General features: G+C 46.4%; 1 protein-coding gene across 1 annotated transcript; it reads right to left on the minus strand.

Annotated features, from left to right (window-relative positions):
- Positions 1 to 3,722: 3,722 nt before the first annotated feature.
- Positions 3,723 to 26,851, minus strand: Pcp4l1 (Purkinje cell protein 4 like 1). Its single transcript, XM_052199855.1, has 3 exons — positions 26,609 to 26,851; positions 6,635 to 6,689; positions 3,723 to 5,592 (listed from the first exon to the last, which is right to left on the minus strand). Exons 1-3 carry the CDS (start codon positions 26,615 to 26,617, stop codon positions 5,450 to 5,452), a joined length of 207 nt encoding a protein of 68 aa, XP_052055815.1. The 5' UTR covers positions 26,618 to 26,851; the 3' UTR covers positions 3,723 to 5,449.
- Between the last annotated feature and the right edge of the window lie 700 nt (positions 26,852 to 27,551).

The raw sequence follows: 27,551 nt of genomic DNA on the forward strand, positions 1-27,551 counted from the left end.
GAAGAGGAGTAAGGCCCAGCTGGCAGAAGAGAGAAGGATTGAAGGAGGGTAAGAATACGGTAGAGAAGACGGTGCAGGAAGAACGAAGACTGAATGGATCCAGAAGGGAGAAGACAGAGCAGAAAAGAGATGGAGCAGAGTGAAAATAGGAGACCCCTGAGACAGAGAAGATATTGTTAGGAGATAGTAAGGAGAAGAACCCACAAAGTAGTGAAAAAGATCAGAAAAGCTACAAAGGATGACCTTGCGCTCCTGATCTTCCTGCCTGCACCTCCCAAGTACTAAGATTACAGGCGTACCCAACCTCGATCCATGTCGGTTTATTTTCTTCTGCTTATCTCTGCTAATCCTTTTATAACCGCCTCTCCCCAGCACAGAGATTTCCAGGTTTTGTTCCACAAGATGAAACACTCCAGAAAAGTCTCTCTGTGATTAGTATTCAAGAATCATTTCTGGATTCTTGTAGGATCCCAAGGGAAGCCCATCAAAAGCCCAGGGCCTCAAGTGAGTGCTCCTGGCAGGCAGCCAAGCAATTCAGCTCAAAGCATGAGGGGCTACAAGCAGACTGGGGAGAAACCAACCCCTCAAAGCAGAGCCTTTATTGACAATCACTACTGATTTAGCTGAAGATGGTGAGGTCTCTCTTTTTGATCAGAATTATCTTTCTCAAATCAATGCTATCATGCCTCTTATTAAGAATGTATATGAGGGATTGAGAGATGTCTCAGCACTTAGGAGCACTGACTCCTCTTCCAGAGGTCCTGAGTTCAATTCCCAGCAACCACATGGTGGCTCACAGCCATCTGTAATGGCCATGATCTGATGCCTTCTTCTGGTGTGTCTGAAGAGAACAACAGTGAGACATATACAAAATAAATAAATCTTTTTTAAAAAAATGTATATGAGGGGGCTGGTGAGATGGCTCTGCAGTTAAGAGCACTGACTGTGAAAGAGTTAACTCAGCCGGGCGGTCGTGGTGCACACCTGTAATCCCAGCACTCTGGGAGGCAGAGGCAGATTCAGAGGATTTTTGAGTTCGAGGCCTGCCTGGTCTTCAGAGTGAGTTTCAGGACAGCCAGGGTTATACAGAGAAACCCTGTGAAAAAAACAAAACCAAAAAACCAAAAAAAAAAAAAGAAAAAGTTAACTCAGGAACCTTAAAAAGGTCAGAGGCTGGGTTGCATTCCTCAGACCACAAGGGGGAGGGGAGGCCGACCTAAGGGTGGGGACGCATTCCCAGCAACTACAGGGTGGCTCAAAACCATCTGTAATGAGAAGATCTGGTGTGTCTGAAGACAGCTAAGCTACAGTACACTCATATTACTAAAATAAATAAATCTTTTAAAAAATGTTTATGAATGTGAGGGGGAGAAGGGTGCTTCGATTGACATGTAAAGTGAATCCAGACAGTAATGTGGGGAAAAGAATATATAGGAAGAGTTTGGGATCAGAGTGGCTAAATGTTTCAGCAGATCCCCCAAGTGGCAGTCCACTGGAGACAGGCTGTCAACAGAGAAATCACCTCCTCCCTTGCTTTAGTGTTATAGGGGCCGACCAAGGTAGAGGTAGACTGCATCTCATCCATGGACCACAGGGACAGGGATTACTCTTTGTATGGACTTTAAATGATTTGGTGTGTGTGTGTGTGTGTGTGTGTGTGTGTGTATTGTGAGTGGCCACAAAGACTAGAAGAGAGCATTGGCTCCCTAAGCTGGACTTACCCCTGAAGTGGGTACTGCGAACCCAACTCGGTCCTCTGGAGGAGCAGCAAGCACTTTCACAGTGCACCGGTTTCTCTAGCCCAGGGAGGACTCTTATTTTATCAGGGTGCGCTGGACACATTCTGGGAACAGCAATGAACTTACTTTTTATTTGCCTGTGAGGCTAAGATAAAAGACTACCATCACTATTATATCGCACTCCTATCAGATTCCAAACATAACAATGAAACTTCCTCCTTTTCTCTTGCATCAGGAAGAAGTACTTCCTTTAGCACTGGGCCCTCCGGTAACTCACTATTCAAGTCTATTAATATCCCATAGCCATGGGCTTGCTAAGCGTGAATATACTCTGGAGCACAGCCTGCCTTCAGAGTTACTGTCGCTTGTTTCTTGTGGCTGATGAATGCTTTTGATTTCTATATTCTTAGACTGAATAAGGCATGGGAGTGAGACATGGTGGTAGACTCCTATAATCTCAGGCCTCAGGGGAGAATCTTGAGTGTCAGGATGCTGAATGGTAAGATCCTGTCCTAAAAAAAAAAAACAAAAAAAGGAAACCATAGCGACATCAGTATAACAACAATTTACCGAAGCTTGAAAAAGAGAGAATGGGAGTGGTTGAAAGATAAAATTTGGGGTCTGGAGGGATGGTCCTCTTGCAGAGGACCTGAATTCAGTCCCCAGTACCCACATGGCCACGGTTAAGCACTTGTAACTCCAGTTCCAGAAATCCAATGCTGTCTTCAGGCCTCTGTGGATTCGAGGCCTGCACATGGTCCACATGCATGCATGTAGGAAAATATTTTCAAAATATTTCATGAAATAAAAATGACTCAGGACTAGATGGCTTAGCCATTAAGAACACTGGCTGGTCTTTCAGAGATTCTGCATTTGTTTTCCAAACCTACATGATGACTGACAGCCATCTATATGTCCAGTTCTAGGGACCCCCTTCTGACCTCCGTGGGTACCAGGCATACACATGGTATACAGACATATGCAAGCAAAAGACGGATGCATATAAAATAAGTATCTCAAAGCCCTGGACTCATAGTATACAGAACTAAAAATAACTAACAAAAAGTGGCAAAAATGGTAAACTTCATGCTTTACAAAGTTTTCCAAAATAAAAGTCATTAGGTTGGCATAGTGGTACAAGGCTGTAATCCCAGTGTACAGAGCCATATTGGGGCAGTCATGCACGTGGTCAGAGTTTGACTTTGGTCAAGGTTAACTTCTCCCAGATAGCCAGGATCCTGCTCCACCTAGGGTGGAGTGCTCAAAGTAAAGGTTACGTTCATTGTTCCTCCAGGTCTAGGAATTCCTGAATTAAGCAGGTGACCCACCCAGCTGCCAGAGCAGTCAAGACGAGAACCTCCAAGAGAAGCTAGACAACTTCCACTGGAACTCAGCCTGGAGTCTGGGGGGAAGGGTTTGCCCAAACTGTTAAAAGGTCTGGTGCCATTAAAGTTTCTGGCTTTGATCAGTGAATATTGCCTTAGCCCTTCTTCTTTTCACCCCTTCCCTATTTATCCCTCAGTTTCTGTTCCAGCTACCCACTTCGTAATAGCTGCAGGCAGCTATGGAACCCAACATCCCAGCACTTGGGAGGCTAATGCAGTAGTAAGCTTGTGAGTTCAAAGACAGCCTGGGCTACATAACAAGTTTTAGGTTAGCTTGGACTACATAGGAAAATTGTCTGTTTTGTCTTGATTTTTAATTGTTTCTCTCAAGACAGGATTTCTCTGTGTAGGCCCGGCTGTCCTAACTCGCTCTGTAGACCAGACTAGCCTTGAACTCAAGAGATCTGCCTGCCTCTGCCTCCTGAGTGCTGGTATTAAAGGTGTGGACCACAAGCCTGGTTAGTGTAGTGAAAATGTCTTAACAACCATTCCCCACAGAAAAGTAAAAAGGAACAAGCAAGTAAAAATGGTTTTTTTTTTTTTTTGCTCAATTTTCAGTCATTTTAATGTGTAGAGACCACTTCTAGGCAATGCTAGCTCACTTGAAAAGCATTATTTTTATTTACTTTCTCATTGAGGCCTTTGGTGTGATAGCAGAACTCTCAGTGTCCAGAGTCATTGTCTCCATCTCTTAATTGTATCAGCTGGGAGGGGAGGAGAGAATCTGGGAGGAAGACCAAGTAGGAGGGAAACCTAGAAGAGGTCATTTGGGGATAAGCAAGGGAGAATAGGTTTGTTTTCAGAGACATGTACCAAGTGTGCTCATAGCTGGCAGGAGAGCAGGAAGATGTCACCCTTGCAGGTGTATCCTGGGGGTGGTGACAGCAGCAAAGACACAGCGTGGGCGGTGCGTCAAGGTGAGGGCAAGGGCAGCAGGAGGTGGGCAGGCTTAGCTTCAGCTGGAATGTACTAGGTTATATTAGTTTCCTGGGCCACCATCTAAACGATGCGGTTTCTCTACCACCCTCCCTGGGACAGCTTAGGTGCTCATTCATGTTCAGCCCAAGGGGGGAAATGCTCGCACACACGTACGCACGCACCTTGATGCACTTACGCACCCATGTACGTGTACGTACATACGTACGTACACGTACACACGCACGCACGCACGCCATTAGTAGAGGTACCCGCGCAAACCACTGGTAGAGGTTCAATGCCCCCATTTGAGGGCTGTTTTATTGTCATAATTATTAAACATGCTAAAGTCACATACAGTGGCGATGTTTGCCCTGACTCCACAGTGGGGTGGCTGAGAACTGGAGGGGTGTCACTTGGTTCACATGGCTCTGGGGATGACTAGAGATGGGGGCGGGTAGAGGTAGGCAGGTTAGCAAAGGCCAGAGAGCCCCTCGTGGAGTACTTAGTTAACAGTAATAGCGTGTAGCTTCAGACATCTTGACCATCTCTGCTTCGCTGTTCTTCCTAAACATTCTCAGTTTTCATTTCCCGGCCTGTCGTCCCTGAACCTTCTGCCACCTCTGGCTCTTCTGACCTTAGTCTGGATGGTGAGGGAAGCTTTTCCTTGCCCCAGTTTTCTTTCCTGGGGATGAATCTACTCAGCATGCACTAATGAATTACGCTGCCTTATTTATTTATTTATAGTTATTTTTATTTTTGCATGGGTAGGTTTTATTGGTTTTGTTTGTTCATTTTGTTTTTTTTGTTTTTTTTTTGAGACAGGGTCTATGTAACCTTAGCTAACCTGGAACTCGCTATGTCAACCAGGCTGCCTTGAATGTACAAAGATCCACCTGCCTCTGCCTTCCAAGTTCTGGGACTAAAGGCATGCACCCCCATATTTTGCAAGCTCCTTGATTTAGGTCTGCCCAGGAGAACGAAAGGGCAGCTTCACTGCGGCTGAATCACGGGAGGCGGGAAGAGTTGTGCAGAAGGAGCTGAGATTGTTACTTGAAGTGTTAATGGTATGACTGGCAGAAGCCTACACGCACGCGCCCCACCTTGAGGGTCTGCCCTTTGAGGGCTTTCCCCTCCTGTCCTTAGCGCTAGGCAAAGAGGAGAGACAAACCTCAAAACCTTTAGTTCTCCTAAGTGGACTGATCTGCCCTTAGCTTAGCGACTGCCAACTGGACTCTTCAACTTCGCATCCTGTGCCTCTACTGCTGTGATGGCTTAAGAGAGCCTGAGACAAGAATATAGGAAGGTTAAGCTTGCCCGGGAGGGAGGCTAGAGGGATGAAGGGACACGTGAGAGTCAGAGCCGCGGAGGGAAGAGAGAAAGTAGGACGGTTAAGGGAAGGCTGGCCTCTCAGGAGCTGGAATCCTTTTTCCTCTTCTGGAATCGCCGGAACTTGCCCTGGATCGCAAGGGCTGCCTTCTCTGTCTCTGGCGCTGTCAGGTCAATGTCGATTTCTTCCTCCTCCTCCGCCTTCTTGATGCTGCCAGGCTTCCCTGTAGACAGTTGGAGAATCATGGATGAGTCAACCCTTGGATGACCGGCCTTTAACTCAACCCAAGAGATTCCAGCCCTTCCCTCCCAACCTCAAACACAGTGCTTGAAGTCCACTTTCAGGTAGACAACTTGAGGTCCCCTCACTGTATCCCGCCCCACCCCACCCAACCCCCATCTTCTCAGGGACTACAGATGACTGATGATTTTAAAAGTTAGGGTGCTAGGTTTGTGGTCCACATAGCAGCCTCAAGAAGTCTTGCTATTCTTGGATCAAATGACAAATGCCTTCTGTCAGCACTGCCTCCCAAATCCTACAGGTCAAACCCCAAAGCACGCTTCCAGCCTTCCATTCCCAATGGAGACCAGTAGCTTTGATTATCTGATGAGTGTCTTCTTATCACTCACTGGTGTGTTGGGCTGGAGAAACGGCTCAGTGGTTAAGAGTACTTGGTGCTCTTGCAGAAGACCCAGGTTACACATCCGTTGGTTCACGACCACCTACAGTTCCAGTAAAAAGGGCTCTGAAGCCTTGTGGCTTCCGAGGGCACCTGCAGGCATGTGGTGCACATAAATTTACACTATGGGTGCACACGCATACATATACATTTAAAAAAATAAATCTTTTAAAATATTTTTTAAAAATTATTATTTTGGCATGTTTGCGTGTCCTATGTGTGGAGGTCAGAGGACAGTCAACTTGTGAATGTCACTTCTTGCCTTCCATCACGTGGGTCCCCTACATGACTGAGCTGAGGTTGTCAGGCTTGGCAAATAAGGGTCTTTTCCCACTGAGCCATCTCACTGGCCCATCCTTATCATGCATTTTCCAACCATCCCAGACTTTACTTGCTAAAACCAAGAGGAAAACGTTGATATGATTGCTTCTTAGGAAAAAGTAGCCAGGGCCCAGAGCTATATTAATCGCTTGTTTTACTTGCCCTGGCCTCATTCTTTGACACCCACGTCAGCATCTTCTAGAGTTACAACTCTAGGATTAGGTTTCCATTAGCTCAACTAACAGCCTAGCCCAACCCCACTCACCTTTTTCCTCAGGGTCAGAGGCCTGGTTGGTTGCTGGAGCTGTTTTGGTGTTAAGCTGGGAGAAAAGAATAACAACGTGAGAGACCAGGGAAGCATAAAGGTGCCGCCCCCTCAGATCCTCAGACCTTTTATGCATGCACGTTCAGGCTATGCCGCAACCAGGCGAGCGTCCCAAGACTTTTGAAGAAGCGGGTCTTGAGGTTAGAGGAAAACTCGTCAAAGCTTTCCATAAGCCCAGTGTGACAGGGAATGTTTGTGATCCTAACATGCCGGAGACCAAGGCAAGAGGATTGCCATGACTTCCAGACCAACTGGGGCCCCAAAGTGAACTACTTAATGGAAACTTATTTCAAAAATAATTAACTCAATATTTAGTGATGGTCGAGAAATTGTGGGGGACAAAACAGATAGAGAAACCCTACCTTCACAGAGCTTATTCCAGGGATACTCAGACAAATATGGTGACTGTAATATGAGACGATTAAAAAAAAAAGTACCAGAGAAAAGGCAAGGTAGGGAGTGCTGAGTCCTAAGTATGGACAGAGGAACAGGCCTTTACATAGTTGTTACGAAAAGTCTATCTGGTCAACCACGATGGAGGTGACTTTTTTGGCATTGGGGAATAGAATTCAGGGCCTCACATATGCTAGGCAAATGCTTTCCCACCAGACTCTCTGAAAGGGGGCATTTGAGCAAAAAGCTATAAGAAGTGGTAAAGACTGGATATCTGTGGATTTCCCTAGGGTGGAAATATGACTAGCCTCTTTAAGAGCAGCAGGATCCAGGCAGAGCTAACAGATAGATAGATAGATAGATAGATAGATAGATAGATAGATAGATAGATAGATAGATAGATAGATACATAGATAGATAGATAGATAGATAGATAGATAGATAGATAGATAGATAGATAGATAAGTGAGGGGGAGAGAGAGAGAAAGAGAGAGAGAGAGAGACAGAAGAGGGATGGAAAGGAGATGAGGCCTAGCTATGGATGGGAGCAGATTATGTGTGGCCTGTTGGGGGGCTGTAGCCAGCCAAGCAAGAAAAGACGGAAGCTCGGGTCTGAACAGTGGCCGTGAGGGGACACTCATGGTGAGGTTATGAGTATTAGCTTCAAACTGTGATCAAAGTGATTGTAGCTGTGTAAGTAGTATAAAAGTAGTAAGTAGTATAAAAGTAGTAAGTAGATAAAGGGGGAGTCAAGAGATGACCTCTGAGGAGGAGAAACAGCAAAAAAGAAGTTTCCATTTCCTGCTACAGAACAGACAACCAAAGGAGGGGGTGTAAGGAGAAGATCAGAGGATTGTTTTGTTTTGCTTTGGAAAAGTTTGGGTTAGCTATTAATCAGCTGGGATGTTTCTTGTTCATCTGACAAGGGGTTACAACGCAGACAGGGCAGCCTTTGAACTAATCCTCCTGCCTCCAGTCCTCCACCACTCACGTGCTGGGATGGCAGGTGCATCCCATGATGCCCCTCTCTCCAGCATGTTTTTGTTGTTGTTGTTGTTGTTGTTGTCGTCGCTTTTGATAAGGAAGTTTCAGCTTACGGTTTCAGAAAAGACTGAAGGCTACACGACAGCAGAGTGTAAGAAGGCTGTTCATCTTGTATCCTCTCTATCCTGGTTTTGAGGGGGTTGTTTTGTTTTTCAAGACAGGCTTTCTTTGCATAGCCCTGTCTGTCTTGGAACTCACTGTACATTTAGACCAGGCCGACCTCAGACTCAGAGATCCACCTGCCTCTGCTTCCTGAGTGCTGGGACTAAAGGTGTGCACCTCTACCGCCTGGCTTCTAAGGGCCTGTTCTACCTGACAAAGATTAGACTATAGCAGAGAAAGAGAAAAACCATGGGGAAGTAGGAGGGTCTTACATCAGTGTAAACAAGAGAGAGGGCAGGGGCTGGTGAGATGGCTCAGCAGTTAAGAACACTGACTGTTCTCCTGAAGGTCCTGAGTTCAAATCCCAGAAACCACATGGTGGCTCACAACCATCTGTAATGAGATCTGATGCCCTCTTCTGGTGTGTCTGAAGACAGCAACAGTGTACTTAGATATAATAATAAATAAATCTTGGGGGGGGGGCTTTAGACTAGGATCACAGTGACAACAAAGTATTCAGACTTCAAAGGTCTTTCACGGTAACATAAGCTAGATTTGCATGTGCAATTCTGAGTACAGAGAACACTATAAAGGAGATTGGTTTGGGATGGATATGGGTTGTAGGAAAGGTGTTTGTTAGGGTAGGAGATGTGAATGATGCTGAGAATGACTTAGTAGAGAAGGGAGAATTGATGATGGAAGAGAGAAAGGATACTTAGCAGAGTGATGGCTTGAATAAGCAAGAAAAACCGGATACAGTACAGGAGTGGAAGGGTTGGCCTTAGTCACGGCTATTGGCACAGCAGTTACAGATGGGACTGCAGGCATGGGACAGGGTGAGCAGGATGGCAGGTGTGTTGGGAGTGTACAGACACTCTCTATTCAGGGTTTCTATTTTCTCAGTGAAACAAGAAGACCAGTTGTCATCTGAGAGGTAAAGGGTAAGACGTGTTAATGGCTGGAGGGAAGGTGGGGATGAGTGAAATGGTCACCTAAGACAGTGAGCGACAGGTGTGGGATAGCAGGATCAGCAGAGGTAAACAGCAAGGACTTAAAGTGAAATCAAGCAAGACACCATCCTATCTTCCAGGGGAAGTGTCCTGGTGTCTGTATTGTGATAAACACCATGAGCAAAAGCAACCTGGGCAGGGAGGGGTTAATGTCAGCTTAGTGGTCCACGTCACAGTCCATCACTGGTGTCAGTGGGTGTCAGGGAAGAAGCTCAAGGCAGAAACCTGAAAGCAGCGCTGAGGCAGAAACCATGGAGGAGTGTTGCTCAGTGGCTTGCCCTGTCGGTCTTCTTATAGTGCCCTGGGCCACCAGCCCAGAGGTGGCACCACCCACAGTGAGCCAGTCCCTCCCGCATCAATCAAGCATATACAATACAGGCTTGAACACAGGACAATCTGACAGAGGCCTTTTCTCAATTGAGTCTCTCTCTTTCAAAATGGCTGTAGCTTATGTCAAGCTGACATGAAACTAGCGAGAACAGTGAGGAGATGAAATGGGTGACCAAAGAAAATCACTGGACATTTATTATTGTGTGCCAAACCTAGCCTATTAATTAACTCTGTGAGATATCACCCTATCTCATAGCTGAAGAAACAAGATTAGAACAGTGTTCTGGGTTTCACCCGAGGCCAAGTCATATGAAATGGTAGACCTAGTTTTGGGGACACAGAAAGACTGAGTCCTCACTCCGCAGTATTTTCATATGCTGACCAAGTATGCTGATGTTAGTTAATAATGACCACACTATTTAGAACATGCAGATGCAGACTCGACTCGTCTTTCAACCCTGGTAAACTATTCTAGTAAAAAGTTATAAGGATCTAGGTGTGGAAACACAGGCTCTTTAATGCCAGTACTTGGTAGATAAAGGCAGAAGGATCGGGAGTTCAAGACAGCCTTTAAAATATAGGAAGTTGTAGGAAAAAAAAAAAAGAAGGAATTCTTTGACAAGTTCATGATCTTGGGTGGGTCTTACTTTCTTCCTGAACATTTTTTTTAAAATTAAGCCTAGTGCTTAAAATCATCATCATCATCATCATCATCATCATCATGATTTTTTTTCAGACAAGGTTTCTCTGTGTAGTCTTGGCTGTCCCGGAACTCACTTTGTAGACCAGGCTGGCCTCAAATTCACAGAAAAACTCCTGCCTCTGCCTCCCAAATGCTGGAATTAAAGGCATTTACCACATCTAGCCCAAATTTTCTTTCTTTTTTTTTATAATTTAATTTTATTGGTTATCATGTGTGTGTATGTGTGTGTGTGTGTGTGTGTGTGTGTACACATGCATGCATAACACGTGTGTTGGTGTGGATGCGTGTGCCATGGTGGAGGTCAGAGGACGACTTGCAGGAGTCTGTTCACACCACCAACACCAGTTCCGAGGATGGAACTCAAGTTGTCAGCCCAGTGTGTCAAGCGCTTTTACCTCTTGAGCTATCTCGCCAGCTCTTACAAATTGTTAATTAACTTCAACTCTGCCTCTAAACAAACACACACACACAAAAAAAAAGAACGCAATTTAAAGTTAAAAAATATTAGAATGGGGCTGGAGAGATGGCTCAGGGGTTAAGAGCACTGGCTGCTCTTTCAGAGGTCCTGAGCTCAATTCCCAGCAACCACACGGTGACTCACAGCAATGAGTAATGGGATCTGGTACCCTCTTCTGGTCCTCAGGCATACATGCAGGAGACTGCTGTATACATAATAAATAAATCTTTAAAAAATATAAGCATAAGAAATGGTGAGGTATAGTCTGAGGAACCAGCACAGTTAGTGAAGGGTTGGGTTGCATGCATGAAGACCTGAGCTTAATACTTAGATCCAAGGTTAAAAAAACAAACAAAACAAAAAACAAAAACCAACGAGGTGGGTTGGCACACATCTGTAATCCCAGCACTCAGGAGGCAGAGGAGACAAGTGGATCTCTAAACTTGCCAAGCCATTTGGCAAGTTCCTAGTCAGCAAGAGACCCTGTCTCCCCACACATCCCAAAACAGGTGGATAATGTCTAGGGAATGACACCTCACCTGAGGTCAGTGAGAGGCCCTGACAACACCCAGGAAAGAACACTCGAGGTTAGCCTGTAGCCTCTACACACATGGGTATACCTATGCTCATTGGAACGTGCATACATACACATCGTGAATAAAAAAAATAAATAAAAATTTAACATCTGAGTCTCGATACAGGGACACAAATGTATAATCCCAGCATCTGGGAGGCTAAGACATGAAGATTAAAAATTCTAAGCCAGCCCGAGCTACAGGGATGGGGGAGCTGAGGGAGGATTTGAAAACCCACCGAACAAGATTCTGAGACCCCAGGAAAGCCCTGCTGGTCTCTTACTGGTCTTCTTGGTCCAGAAGAGCTTCTGTGGGAGGAGGGATTATTTTTGAAACCCTAGGATGACTGGCCCACAGTCATTATTTATTTTCTCATTGGTCTTTTTGAGTTAATTCATTCTTACCTGATTTTTCACACGTTGATCAGTAGGGTACCACCGTTCACTGTCATCATGAGAAGTTTGTTCATACCGCAAAAGCACAACATGGGAGTGTGTGCTGTGACAGAGGACAACCAAGCGTCCAGACGTGAGAGCCATGGGTCAGGAGGCAAGTTTAACAGTGCCATGGGCTCGAACTTCAAATGTTCCTTTCTCTATTGCCAGCACACCTCGGACTGTTATCCTGGCTTTAACCATTATCCCTCTGTGTTTCTGACTCTGAGCTTATTGCTTTAATCCATCAAACCCATCCCAAATCCTCCCTTTTGAAAAAAAAATGACTCCTATGCTAAATATCCCTCCCCAGGGACTTTTGTGATGATTTTAATAAGAAACGTTCCCTAGTGTTGGAGATATATTCGGATGTTTTAGCCCTGTGTGTGTTGGCTAGTTTTATGTCAACTTGACATAGAGTCCTTTTAGAAGGGGGAATATCTGTCTCTTCTCCCACAACTAAGCTGGCTGGCAACTCCCAACTCTTCCGATGGGCTACCTCCAGCCCTTGTTCCTGTGAACAATAAGGCTCCTCACCTCGACTACCGACACCGCCCCAAGGCGGTTTTCACCTGACTCCCAACACAGACTCGCCAGTCTGAAGGCAGGCGACCCGCTGAGACCTGGAGCCAAAGAAAATTCACAGCCCCGCCTTTGATGTGACCGACTTCTGGGAGGGGTGGTCGATTCCCCCATGGCTATATAACATGCCTTAAAACTATTAAAGTCAGTCTTGACCGGAATTCCCGCCTTGACTCAAATCTCTTTCGCCTTAACCTCAAAATTCTCTTTCAGGCAACCCAGTTCACATGTAGCCGCTGGCGGTCTACAAATATCAATTGAGAAAATGTCCCTACAAGATTATCAAATGGGCAAGTCAGTGGTATAGACTTTTTTTTCAAGTTTTTAAGGATTTGTGTGTGTGCGTGTGTGTGTGTGTGTGTGTGTGTGTGTGTGTGTGTGTGTGTGTGAGAGAGAGAGAGAGAGAGAGAGAGAGAGAGAGAGAGTTTCACCTCATGTACCCAGTCCAGTCCCACTCATCTCATTTGCCCTTGCCACCTCCTCCCCAAAAGAAAATAACACACACACACACACACACACACAAAGCGCAGAAAACATCTTGTGATGACAGAAGCTAGTGCCATTTTCTTAATGTGAAGGACCCACCTCACTGTGGGCAGTACCACTCCTGGGCTGGTGGTCCTGTGTGCTATAAAGAAAAAAGCTAAGCAAGCCATGGAGGCAAGTCAACAAGTAGAATTCCTCATGGCCTCTGCTTCAGCTCCTGCTTCCCAGTCCCTGCCTTGAGTTCCTGCCATGACTTCTCTGGATGGTGGACGACAAACTGTAGGATGAAATAAACCCTTTCCCTCCAAGTTAGTTTTGGTCATAGTGCTTTATCACACAGCTTTATCATGCAGTAGAAACATTAATACACTGTATTAGTTTGTTTTTGGTTGCTGTGATAAGACACCATGACCAAGGCAAGTTACCAAAGAAAGCGTTTAATAGAGCTCATAATAGAGGGTTAGGGTCCATGATGGCAGGGTGCAGCCACAGCAGCAAGAACAGCTAAGGGCTCACATCTCAAACCGCATCACAAGGAGGTAAGGACATTAGGAATGGCGAAGTCTTTTGAAACCTCAAAGCCATCCCCAGTCACAAACCTCTGAAGCCACACCTCCTAGTCCTTTCCAAACAGTTCCAGCAACTCAGAACCAAGTATTCAAACGTAAGAGCCTCTGGGGATATTCTCATTCAACAGTCCCCAGTTAGTGGCACTGTCTGAGGAGGTCCAAGACATGTGGCCTTGTTGGGGGAGGCAGGCTGGTTTTGAGAATTTAAAGACTTACACTACTTTACTCTCTCTACTTTGTGCTCCTGGTTCAGAGTGAGAGCCCTCAGCCTCTCCTCTCACCATCCAGTTCCTAACACCTGCTGCTTCTAACACACACACACACACACACACACACACACACACCACTTTCACAGACTCTAACTTCCTGGAACTATAAGTTCAAGTAAACTCTCTGTTCTGTAAGTTTCCTTGATCAAGGTGTTTTATCGCAGCAATATTAAAATAACGAATAGGTTGTCTCCTCAACTCTCCTTCTCATGTCAGCTGATCTGGAGCCGAATCCTAAGAAGGAATATGTATCAGAGCTGCCCCACACAGACTGCCATGTTCTTTCTGCCCTGCCAGCTTCCCTCTTTCCTGAGCCTGGCCTGGCCCTGGAATAGAGCAGTGTCTGTGATCTGGCTCCCCAGGGGTTCCTAGCTCCATCTGGGTTATATTTATGAAGGACCATAACCCGAGATCAAAAGTTTCCATTGGTGAGGCCAGAAAGGCCTACTGTAAGGTCCCCACTGCTCACAACACCCCTTGAAATTCTCCCTCACGCCATCCGTGGAAAAGTGAGAGAAATTCTTCTTCCTGCCCCTCCTCCCTCCATCCTTTCTAGCCAGCTCTCAAAATAGCTACTTGTGGGCACTGCATTTCTAGATTTAGCTGTTTGTGACTTGTTGGGGGTAGGGACAATCGGACTAGCCTCTGTATGGTACTCAGTCGCTCACTGGTCCCTGTCCTCTGCCTGAATGTCCTAGGTTGTTTTCTAGAAAATCAATTTTAGATGAATCAGGATGGTCTGGTACAAGTACTCGCAGGTTATCAGACTATCTGTACTTCAGATACTCTATAAAAAAAAAAAGGACAAACAAAAATAAAATAAAATAAAAGCTTACAAACATTCATATCTCCAAAGGAGCAGTGTCCTCCCAAGAGCTCCTGCGTTTCTCAGGCTCACCTCAGCCGTCATTCGAGGCAGGTGTGGATCACAAAGTTCTTAGGTGATCTGCTGCTTTCAGATCAGAGCTAACAATGGTAAAATGGTTCAGCAACGTCTTCCTTCTCCTTACAGCCGTGGTTCTCGACCTTCCTGTCCCTGCGCCTTCAATACAGTTCCTCATGCTGCGGTGACCTAACCATAAAGTCATTTCTGTTGCTACCGCGTAATTATAATTTTGCTACTGTTATAAATCATAATGTAAATATCTGTGTTTCCCAAACGTGTCATTCAACTACCTGCCTCAAGGGGTCACGAGCCTCAGGTTGAGAACCACTTTCTTACAGGCTCCGACTAGGAGAACTGATAGAAATCAAGGACTTGGTAATGTTACTTTGCCTTGTTATTTATAATTACATAGATAATACTACCGTCTGTTAACTTTTGTATGCGTTTTTGAAACCACTAAAATACTAACTCCTCTTATCAGCTTCATAAAATAGGTATTGCTGTTCTCGTCTTCCAAACCAGGAGCTGAGGTTAGGAGTAGTTAATTTTTTGGCCTAAGATTATATAGTTAAGTCACAAGGACAGGACTTGAAGCCAGAAAGGCAGTCTAACTTGAGAGTCCAGACTCTTGAACATTGTGTGATACCTAGATCTCCAACCAAAGTGTTTGTGTGCACCTGAATTCACTCACACACACTTGAGGGGAGGGTCTAAGGTGAATGACCCAACTATAGACTGACGTTACCCTTTCCAGCAGAGCAGTCCGCTGCGAGGAAGGGAGATCTTCGGAACCATGATTGAATTCCATATGGACAATCAAACAGTTTGAGTCCAAATTCTTCTCAATTTGGATTCTCAAGAAACTTCTCAATTCACCATCCCAAAACACCTTCTTCATCTACATACAGGAAACCTTGGGGAGCTGGACCCCTCCCCATTATAGAGCAAGCTTACCTGCTATGTGAGGACTTTATCCCAGACCGTACAGCCCCACTCAGATTCTCACTTGGCTTGTTGAGTGGACCACCTTGATTTGGGGTCTGCTTCCGGTGCTCGCTCTGTGAGGCTCCTGACACACTGAACTGACCCCCGGGGACAATTCAGACTCTTCACTCACAGGCCCACATCCTAGCCCTTGAGAGTCTGAGAATTCTGATGTGCAAGACCATTGCACTCTATTCCAGAGCAAACGACTCCCTTGCTTATATCTGAAACTATTATTCCTGTCCTAGTGCACTCGGAGCTGGGTTCGGCACAGCACCATTGCCCACACAGGACTAATTGTTTCCACGTCTCAGTACCAAACACTAATTAGCAACTGTGAAACCTATCACATCTCACTCTCCCTAGAGAGCCCCAACCTCTTCCCTTGCCTACCTCCTTGTACTCCTGTCCTCCAGTCCGTCCTCTGGGCCCGATGGATTCCATTGTTCCATTCCATCATTTGGCAGCAGGTGCCAGTTCCTATGAGAGTGCTCCAGTTTCCTCTGCAGCTCTAAGGTGTGGACTCTCTACCCGCTCCGTGGGGAGACTAGATGGCAAAAGGCCTGCTGGGATTGCTTTTCTCTTCCCATTCGGCTTTAAGATGCAGGTGGAACCATGTTCTCTTCCCCTTGCATTCCCTCCAGAACCTTATCTGCCCTTTTTAGTTCCTCCAAATCAGAGCACAAGAAAGCATCATCTACTTGATATCTTCGCCTTCCCAGACCTTTCATCAACAGGTCTTTTATCAACAGACCTTTTATCAGACCAGGGTGTAGGTGGCCTGAGCTCCCAGGCTCACCCCCCGCCCCACTTTTCTAGGACCCACACAATCAGTCCTTTACTCTCTAATACGACTCCCAGCCCCCCATTTCTCTCTCTCTACCTGCCCCCCTTCCTCCCCTTTTGATGTGAATTCCCTTTCCAAGTACCATTAGAATGAAAAGAAGCAGACCTGGGGCCAAGGACTGAGGAACGGGAATATTAAAAGGATAAGGAAGATTATTATGGTAAGAGAAATAAACCAGACTCAGAAAGATAAATAGCAGGTTTTCTCTCCTATGCAGACTCTAGACATGGGGGGTGGGGGGTGCAGGCGCAGGAGAGAGATGAAAATAGACAGGGGACCATGACAGGGAGGAAGAGATATTAAGGGAGAGGAGAAAAGGCTGGAGCGCATGTGACGTGAAAGCAGAAGGGGAGACGGGCAGGAAGGGGCAGAGGGTGGCGGTGTCTTCTTTTCAACAAGCAGTACGGGAACAACTGGACAGTCGTTTGCAAAAGCAGACAGAAGAAGCGCACTTGAAACTACACCTTTAGCCGGGCAGTGGTGGCACACACCTGTAATCCCAGCACTCTGGGAGGCAGAGGCAGGAGGATTTCTGAGTTCAAGGCCAGCCTGGTCTACAGAGTGAGTTCCAGGACAGCCAGGGCTACACAGAGAAACCCTGTCTCGGAAAAAAAACAAATCCAAAAAACCAAGAAAAAAGAAAAAAGAAAAAGAAAAAGAAAAAAAAAAAAAAAGAAACTATAACTTGAACCTTACAGCAATCAACTGCAAACAGACTCAAAACCTAAACTTTGAAGATGTGGAGTCAGGAAGACTGAAGTCAGCGTAGCCTGTACAGGACTGCAGGCCTTCCGCACAGCATAGAAATCTTGTCTCAGGACAGCGGGTGGCGGCAGCAGCGGCGGCGGGTACAGTCAAGTGTAAGATTTTAGAATAAAGCATAGTGGGAGAGTTTTTTGCAACCTTAAGATGGGGGGGGGGGAGTGAAGCTGGAGAGATGGCTCAGCAGGTATCAACTGCTCTTCCAGAGGTCCTGAGTTCAAATCCCAGCAACCACATGGTGGCTCACAACCATTTGTAAGGAGATCTAATGCCCTCTTCTGGGGTGTCTAAAGACAGCTACAGTGTACTTAGATATAATAATAAATAAATCTTAAAAAAGAAAAAGAAGAAAAAAGTCCTTAGATGTAGCAAAAGCAAAACTCATAGAAAAGCATTATAAACTGAAGTTTCTTGTAAGAGAAGAGATGTACAAGCTACAGGCAGAATTTGTATTCTAGAGGTGTGTGTGTGTGTGTGTGTGTGTATGTATGTGTGTGTGTGTGTTTTAGCATGGTCTTACACTGTGTAACTCATGCTGACCTAGAAATTACTATATGACCCTCGTTTATACCAAACATGCAATTCTCCTTAACCTTCTGAATCACCATAGAATATGTTTTAAAATACATTTTAAAAAATTTACTGGAGCTAGAGGGATGACTCAGTGGTTAGGAATCTTGCTGCTCTAGCAGAGACGTCCAAGGTTCTGTTCTCAGAGTCCACGTGTAGGCTCACAACCAGTAACTCCAGTTTCAGCAGACCTAGCACCTTCTTCTGGCCTCCACAGACACCAGGCAAGCTGATGGTTCACTTGCATATACATGCAAGCAAAACACTCATGTACACTTGAAAGTAAGGGAAAGTCAGGGGAGGGTGGAGAGATTGCTCAGTGGTTAAGAGTGCGGGCTGCAGCCAGGCGTGGTTTTAACACCAGCTTTCAGGAGGCAGAAACAGGCATACCTCGGAGTTGGAGGCCAGCCTGGTCTACAGCCAGAGAACTACATAATAAAGAGACCCTCTCCTAAAAAACAAAACAAGACCTGGGTAGTGGTGGCTGACACCTTCAATGCCAGCACTCTGGAGGTAGAAGGCAGATCTCTGTGAGTTCAAGGTCAGCCTGGTCTATAGATCGAGTTCCAGACTGCCAAGGCTATACAGAGAAAGCCTGCCTAGGAAAAACAACAACAAAAAGCACTGTATGCGAATTCCTGGGATCCTACACCCCCCCAAAAAAAATCCAAGAACAAAAGCAAACAAAAGATAATGTGTCCAATAGCTGTAAAGCATACCTATAATCGCAGCACAAGGAGGCTGAGTCAAGGTCATGAGTTCAAAGCCAACACGGGCTATACAACGAAACCTTATCTTTAAAAAAGGAAATAAAACACAAAAAGATTTAAAAAAAAAAAAAACCCAAATCCAAAAATAATAGTATGAGTCAGCACTGTCTTGGCAAAGCACCTTACGACAGTCCACGTAACAGCACCTTAGCTAGCCCTTCCTTCCCCTTGGCCATTACCAGGGAGTAGGTACCCCAAAATTCAACTCACCCTCCCTGCCCCCTCCTATTCTTTCTTTTCTTCCTTTGTCACTTTCCCCTTAGTGGTGTTACCACAGCAACCATTGTCACCACAAGAGGAAGACAGCGTTTCCCCCTCCTCTTTTCCAAGCTCCAAGTCAAAACCAGTTTTGGGAAGGGTGAACTATACAGCTCTCTCCACGCTCTTCACACTTCCGGGCTCTTTAATGACAGCTTACAGATGGTTAATAGCAGCAACAGAGCAAGAATCATTCCACTGCACCTGGGCCAACTGCATATGTATGACATGACTTGGGTGCTGTGCAGATAAAACACACAGCTTCTAGTGCTGCTATGATTATTTAGCTTTGATGGACAGCCATAGATACCCAATTCTTTCTGTCGACCAGGACAGAGAAAACTAAAAAGAGCTTGAAACCTAAAATAATTCTAAATATTAAACCTTAAAAGAGCTCACTGCACCCTCCCCCCCCACACCCCCATGCCGGCAATGGTGGTGCATACTTTTAATCCCCAGCACTCAAGAGGCAGAGGCAGGTGGAGTTTTGTTTGTTTGTTTGTTTGTGTGTGTGTGTGTGTGTGTGAGTTCAAAGCCAGCTTGGTCTACAGAGTGAGTTCTAGGACACGCAGGGCTTCAGAGAAAAGCCTGTCTCCAAAACCCAAACCAACACCCCCAAAACAACCCCCCTTTGTCTTTATATTGACATAAATCCAAGATTTCACAAACTCCATTTTCAGGAAGAAAAGAAAGCACGAGGTAGTGGATATTTTTCCAGGTGGTGGGTGGTAAGAGGCTTTGTTCTTAATCCCCCGTGTTCAGTGGAAGCCAATGCTAACGGCCTTACAGAAGCCTCTGGGATCCCGTGCCCCTGTGCGACCCTGGACTGCGGTTTGCCCCTGTGCGACCCTGGACTGCTGTTTTTGGAGATCTGTTGGAACTGTTTCAACTCCTTCAGCGCAGTAACCAGCTGCAGTCCTCAAACAGCTTCGGAAAGCCTTGCTCAAGGTCACCCTCGAGATAACAACAGCAAAAGAACTAGGAACCCTTCCTTTAGTTTCTCCATCCGCACATTCCTCTCCTAATACAGAAACTATAAGACCAGACGCCTGACATCTTAGATGCCTCGTACCACAAGACTAGACCTTAAACAGCACCAGCTCCCTGGTTTGTCCCCCTTGGCCACCCACCCCATTTTCTGGATTAGCCCCCCTGGTTTGTCCCTCTCTCCTTGGCACCCCATTCTGTTTCCTGGAATAGCAGTACCCCCCACTAGAGTCAGGGGCAGAACTCTTTGCCCCTGCCAACTCATGGTATGCAATGAGTCAACAGCCCCTGCCCATTCCCCCCAGCACGGGCTGCCACAGTTTAATGAGTGGTTATTTGTGGCACTCTGCACACAGCTTGGAGCCGAGCCTTTACCCCATACTGAGGGGTAGGGGATGGGGAGAGAGCATAGAGTCAAAGCTTCATTTATTACTATAATCTTCAATGCGCATCCCACCAGCGGTGTTAACGTTCTAAAATAAACGTATTAATCCCCCTGTAGCCTACAAAGCAAACACTCAGCTGGAGGCCTTTGTGTGGGAGGGAGGCAGCACCAAACACAACAGAATGGTAAATGGCACCTCTTTTCCCTGGGTGGGGGTTGGGAACCAGGTGATGCCTTCTGGAGTCCCGCAGTGGGAAGGCGGAACCAAGCTTCAGGGGTGGACAAAGAGAGCTCAGCCTCCTGGTTAGTGATAGCTCACCCGTGCTAACAACTCGGCCCTGTACCAGCCGTAACTGGAGGCTCGTACTCGGAGGCTGAGCTGCGAGCATCCCAGAGGCTAGTCTGAGCCAAAGAGTTCCTAGTCATCCTAGGCTAGCGATACAGGAAGGATGGAGGGGAGAAGGGCTAGAAGGAAGGAAACAAACCAGGCTTCAGTGAGTCTTCATGGAAGATAAATGTCCAAGGTCTGAATTGTTTGGCTTTGTTGCTGTAGGTTTTTGGTTATGTGCTTTTAAAGATTTATTTATGTATTTAATGGATGTAAGAATACTGTCTCTGTCTTCAGACACACCAGAAGAAGGCATCGGATCCTGTTACAGATGGTTGTGAACCACCATGTGGTTGCTGGGAATTGAACTCAGGACCTCTGAAAGAGCAGTCAATGAGTGCCCTTAACCACTGAGCCATCTCTCTCCAGCCCCCTGTTTGGTTTGGTTTGGTGTTTTGATGCAGGGTCTCAAGTAGCTCAGGCTGAATTCCTGATCTTCTTGCTATCACCTCCTAAGTACTAGGATTATAGGCAGACACCACCACACCTAGCCACCAAGTCTAGGCCTCTGGGCCTTTATTTTTTTTTGTTTGTTTGTTTGTTTGTGTGTTTCTTTGAGTCAGGGTTTTTCTGTGTAGCCCTGGCTGTCCTGGAACTCACTCTGTAGACCAGGCTGGCCTCGAACTCAGAAATCCACCTGCCTCTGCCTCCCAAGTGCTTGGGATTACAGGTGTGCGCCACCACACCCGGTATCTTTATTCTTTATTTAAGGACACTTTGAAGGAATGCAGGTATCATTTAAGAGAGAGAGAGAGAGAGAGAGAGAGAGAGAGAGAGAGCATTCCGTGTTCTATTCACCGATTCTCATTCTTCCTGAGTCTCGGATTCTCTCCCTCTCCCTCTCACAGGCTCTCACGTAACCCAGCCAGGCCTCAGACTCACTCACTACCTGGGGATGACCTTTTCCAATTTCTGAAACTCCTGCCTCCAATACCTGAGTGCTGGGATTCTAGGATCCTGTTCTATGCGCTCCTAGGGATCAAACTAAGACTTTTGTCCACCCTAGGCAAGCTGTCCACCACCCAAGCTATACAACCTTCGCTTGTTTTTTTTCTTATTCATTTGTTTTTTGACCCAGGGTCTCCCTCCCTTTGTACCTGAGACTGGCCTTGAACTGATACATAGCCGAGGGGGCCTCCAACTCATCCCCCAGCGTCTACCTCCTAGATTACAGATGTGCTTACAGATGTGCACCATCACACAGGAGTTATGAATCTACTTCTTATTGAGCTTATTGTATGTGTAAGAGAGGACATGCACTGTACTAAGAGTTGGACCCCAAAGGCTTTGCACATGCTAGAAAGTTGTTCTGCTTCTGAGCAGTCCCTTATCTTGTGTGTGTGTGTGTGTGTGTGTGTGTGTGTGTGTGTGTGTGTGTGTTATGCATGTGGCAGGCATGTGTATACATGTGAGTATGTACAGGTGGTGGTGGAAGAACAACCTCAGGCAACATTCTTCGGGAGTCAGAGAAAGAGTATAGAAACTTCCAGAGCACCTGAGCTACACAGTGGGATCCTAGGTCAAACACCAAGGTGTGTGAGTCGGGGGTTGGGGCTGAAGTTACTTAGACATGGTGATTCACGGCTCTAATTTCCATTACTCGGCAGGCAGAAGTAGGAGAGTTGCACGTTGAAGGCCAGTATGGGCAGCTTAATACAAACCTGTCTCAACATAACATAAAAAGGGGCTGGGAATGGTGGTGAAGGCCTGTAATTCCATCATTTGGGGGGGGGGGGTAAAGGTAGAAGGAGGGGGTGGCCAAAGCACAAGTACATCTCTCAAGAAGTTAATTAATTAATTAATTAAAATTTAAAGGGAAGAGATAGCTTAGCGATAAAGTATTTGTTCTGGGTTTGATCTCCAGGGGTATTTTTTTAAAGCTTCATGCAAATGAGATCATTCTATACCCAATGGAGCAACAAGTTAAGAGTCCTGAAGAAAATTCATTTGGAAAGAGACATCAACAGTACTGTACCCTTGTCTTTTAGTACTACACAAATTCAGATAAGACTTGGGCTCAGGCTCCTCACCTGTAAAATCAGAAAATGGGACCAGATGATCTTCAGAGCTCTTCAGCAAATCTAAAGCTCTATCACTAAAATGTCTTGATACTTCATTTTGAGGTTACCCTGGTAAAAGATATACCTGACTTTCAACCTTAAAGAAATTTTGCAAAACAAAGTTTAGTTTTTCTATGATAAAACACGCTTACAAAAAAAAAATGACTTGGATGGCTGGAAAGATGACTCAGGGGTTAAGAATACTGCACCTCTGCTCTTCCAGAAGTCCTGAGTTCAATTCCCAGCAACCACATGGTGGCTCGCGACCATCTGTAATGGGATCTGATGCACTCTTCTGGTGTGTCTGAAGACAGCTACAGTGTACTCACCATATAAAAATAAATAAGTTTTTTTTTAATGACTTGGAAATTTAGAAAAGTAGAATGTAAAAATCAGTAAGCATACACCAAACCAGCACTTCGAAAAGACAGCAGCTGACCTACCTTCTTCCCCTCAGTCAGGGTCACAATCTCCATCCTGTCTGCTAGTTAGGGCCCACCACAAACAGGCAGGAAAGATGCATCAGACTCATGAGACTCCCTGTGACCACCTGCCCACAGAAACTTGACATTCCCTGAGATACCTGATCATGGCTGCCGTTTGGGAGAATGAGTCATCTCTATACTCAGATCATAAGATGACAGGACCATCAGCTTCTCGCCAACCAGAAAAGTCTTAGTCAAGCAGCTAGAGCCAGTGACATAAATGGGTGGGCAAGAGAGGGATGGACCATGCAAGACGGTTGTGGACCAAGTTCTGGTTTCCCTGTTTTAGAAATATCCGGAGACAGAAGACATTCTAATAACAAGTTGTCAGTCCCATGTTTAACCAGATAGTAATAATAAAACACAATATACTAATACAATAATAATAAAGCAAATATAATAATAAATCATCAGTGAGGGAGAGAGAAACTTGGATGGCAAGTTCCCTAACAACTGGCTCACAGAAGGTTCACTAGAACTACGTCACTCCGAATGTCCTCTGTGGGAAAGCTTGCAGAAGAAGACAGATGTGCACAGGGAAAGAGAGTGATCCCTGAAGAGCAATATCTTGTTTCCGTTAGGTAAGAATGACTCAGAAGAATAATATAGGAGAGAACAGCAGCTTTAAGTTCTCTCCTAATGATCTAGATGATATGTCCCTTGGTCTATATCCTCTGCTACCTATAACTCGGGAGAAGAACTGTGGGAATTGTCGCCAGTAATCCATGACTCCCATTTCAATAGAGTGTCTGCTGGTCCAAAGGATTCACCCAGCTAAGTGCCTCACGGATGAGAAACGCCACAGCTTCATACAAAACCCTGCAGTTCTGCTTTCTGCAGAAAGCCAGCCACCCTGCATAAAAAGGGATTACAGGAAAGAGTCCCCCCGGGACTGACCGAATTTCCCATACCAAAGCTTCACCGGAACCAGGGGGGAAAGTTATTAAAGGACCGGAGACAGACTGTGATTCGCAGCAATCAAGTTCTGCCTCCAGCTGTGAACACAGACAAGCTGGAGATGAGTCCCTCCCTGCAGCTCCTGTGCACAAGAGCACACAGACACAGAGAAATGCACCGCTGCAGTACTAAGTGACAGCAGACAGCCACCCAGGGAAAGCAGAGCTACCCGTCCTGCTCTGCAGGCCTACCAGAACCTTGCTCACGCGTTCAGCTGCCCTGACCCAGAGCCCCCTCCCCAGTCATTCCTCAGTGGAATCGTGAATTTCTCAGAGACATCCCAAATCTTCTCATTTCAAGCAGTGTCTCTGAAGCAAGAAAATAAGCGGGTGGGGAAGTGGGACCTACATAAGATTAAGGGCACACGGCCCAGGGCACATCAACTTGAAAGAGGTGGTTCATGGGGCAGGGCTGAAAGAAATAAAGCCCTAGGGCTCCAGAGCTCCAGGCAACACTTCCGATTTTATCAGAGTTTCTAACAAGAGGAAGAAAACAGACTGGTTCTTAGTCTATAGGGAAAAAAGAGTTCTCCCCTCCGGGCTCTGCTTTACAAACAGCTGGTCTCGGTGTATACCCAGGTGGCTGTCTCTGGATATTATAAATATTCATCCCCAAAGCAAGGCTCCACTCTGGATTAGGAGGCAGCCTGGATGGTTAAATGTCTAGCTAGCCTGGGTTTGCTCTGACAGCTTAGGAGGCCGAGCAGTCCTGTACACGGAGTCCCCTCGGACTGATCCGACACTTCTCATTCTGCAGAGCCGCTAATTAAGTCGAGTCAAATTCAGCTGCTGTCTAGAGTAGCCCAAGATCTGACTTCCCCAAGCGCTCTCCAAACCGTTCTTACCACGCAACAGCATTGCGGGTCACTTTAACATGCCCGGTAACATGTATCCTACCCCGGGGGCCATGTGTGTCTCCTCGTGTTAGTTAGCACAAATGAACCACAAATCACGTCAGCATAGTCTTCAGATAAACTCTCCGGTGGGGAACGGCTTGGATTCAAATTATCAGATATAGAAGGGTGAGGCTGGGGAGGAGTGGCTGGGACCCTAGACCTTGCTGGGGTAAAGGAGCAAGGAAAGCCTCCCTCCTCGTGTTAGAGCTGGAAAAAGCCAGAGAAGGTCACTCCTTTTAATTTTCTTATTATTTTCTTACTGCAAGATTGCCATGGTCACTGTCACAACGAGCTGAGGTACTGGAAACTTTCCGTCCTCTGCAGCCCACCAAGCGAGCTGGATTTTCCAGGATAAACTCAGTGGACATAGCAACCAAGACAACACAGCAGTTGGCACTAATCGACTCCCTAGGTGATGACTTTCGGTAGGAGTCAGCAGAACAACTGAAAATATTCATCTTTCCTATCTAAACAGGCCCAAGCTCCAGGGAATTCTCTGTGTCTCTGTCTCTCTGTCTCTCTCTACCTGTCTTTCTCTCTCTCTCTCTCCCTCTTCCTTTCTCTGCTTTCTTTATTGGAGACTGAACCCACTCATGCTAGCAAGTGACCATTAAGGAGGCTTGGCCATTCTTAAGCTGGTTTTCTGTAACCAACTTGAAACACACACACACACACACATACACACAAGCTAACTCATATTCCAGATTGAGTGCCTATTAAACACCAGGCAGTGTTTAAAGTACTTGGTATATATAATTTAATCTTTTAGAACAACCAGTTGTACCTTTATTTTACAGATAGAAAGCTGAACCACAGACAAATTAAGCGATGCTCCCAAGGCTGCATAGCTACTAAGTAGCACAACTAGGCGCTGTCATGCTGCTGAGAATCATACTGAAAGCAAGGATGCTCTTGCAAGGAAAGGGGCCGCGGAAGGAAGGAGGCACGGGATGCCACTGTTCAGACCAACATCGTCATCTGAGAACGACAATCTTGTCTCCTGATAAGAGGATCTGCCTGGGATGCTACAAATTAAGTCAGACAATAGATAGGGACAGGTCTTCTTAAAGTCTTACCATGGACAGTGTTCTTTGAACAGTGTCAACCGGTTAAAAGACCGGGTTGACTCCCATGACCATCACCATGGAACCTGTGCGGAAGATTTGGATGTAATAGGCACTGCAGAGGGAGGTCTACTCTGGAAGAGGACATTTTCCCAGGTGCTAGATGTGCTTTCTTCCTCTACTGTTTTCATGGACGGCAGGTACCCCCATGGCTCCTCATTGAAAACTGCCACCCGAAGGGAGGGAGTTAGGTGGCCAGGGATGGAGCTGTTGGCTGCTGCTTATGGAGTGCAAGAACCACACAATCCTAGCCGGAGACCAGAAAGAACTGAAGTGAGGGCATCAAAGAAAGCCACAGTAACCTCGGAGCAATAAGATAGAGGCGGGGATAGCACCCAAGAGACAGTTTATCACCCCAGAGCTCAGTTCCCGCTACAGCTGACTCCAGTCACCCCCCTCCCCAAAGCACCATCGCAATTGTTGGGCTAAAAGCACCCCCTCCCTGCCAGTGGCTTCAGAGAGGCGGGAGGTGGGGGCTTTCCTGGAGGGGCAGTGGTGTCCATCCAGAGTACCTCTCGCCTCCTGGAGACCTGGAGCCGCAGCCTTCTCCCCCGCCGCAGCCCTGGCCCGGAGCGCGGGGTGTGCCGAGAGGCACCACTCACCTCGCTCATCCTGGCGGCCGGACGGGGCGTGGCAGGCGCAGGTGAGGCAAGGGTCCTCGGAGATGCGTGCGTGGACCGCCGCCGAGAGTTGCTGGGCTCCGAGGCAGGGAGCCCTGGCGGGCTTGGAGGGGAGAGTGCACGCTACCGGCTGCTGCTTCGTGCTGCCCCAGGCGTTCCGGCTGCAGCAGCACTGCTCAGGGAACCCCTTCTGACCTGGTCCTGTCAGCAGCTCCCGGCGCCTTGACCGGCTCCACCTTTTATAGTGAGCTGCGGTCCCTGCCTCCAGCCCAACCAATAGAAACTCTGCCTAGCATAGACTGACAGCTCCTTGAACCCAGTGGTGGCTGGCTCAGAAATCTGCTGCATTTCCAAACTAGGGTAAGACGGAGAGAGCGGGAAGGAGGGGGAGACCATGGGGGATGAGAAGACAGAAAACGAAGTAGGGAACCGGTAAAGGAAAGAGAAGTGGTAAGTAGTAGCTGAAGGAACTGAACTCTGGTCCTCGTGAAGAACAGCTAATGCTCCTGAGCCTTAGCTCAACCCCACATGGTGCATATCTTTTAAGGAAAAAGTGGGGAAGAAAATAAACAAAAGACAGGTAAATGCACGGACCTTCTGACACCCTTAGTTAAATGTAGTTCTGTCTATCTATCTAGTCTTCATCTAAGGAAATTCTTTAAATGTTCATGCCTACGGTTCTTGTTAGCATTATAAAAATCTCTTACAGCCAAACCCGGTTACTTTCAGCTGTCATAGATAGATTCTTCGGCTGGCACCGTCACAGACTGTGACAACTGTAACTGTGGCTTATTACAACCATTCAGTGATTTGGTCTCTTCTCAACAACCAAATTCAACGAAGACCTCAAACGGACTTTTTTCTAACTTGACTCTTTGTGTTTATACATTTCCTCTGTTGGGTTAGAAATAAGGAAAAAAAATCC

This window comes from Apodemus sylvaticus, chromosome 12, assembly GCF_947179515.1.
Source record: "Apodemus sylvaticus chromosome 12, mApoSyl1.1, whole genome shotgun sequence".
Taxonomy (NCBI): Eukaryota; Metazoa; Chordata; class Mammalia; order Rodentia; family Muridae; genus Apodemus; species Apodemus sylvaticus.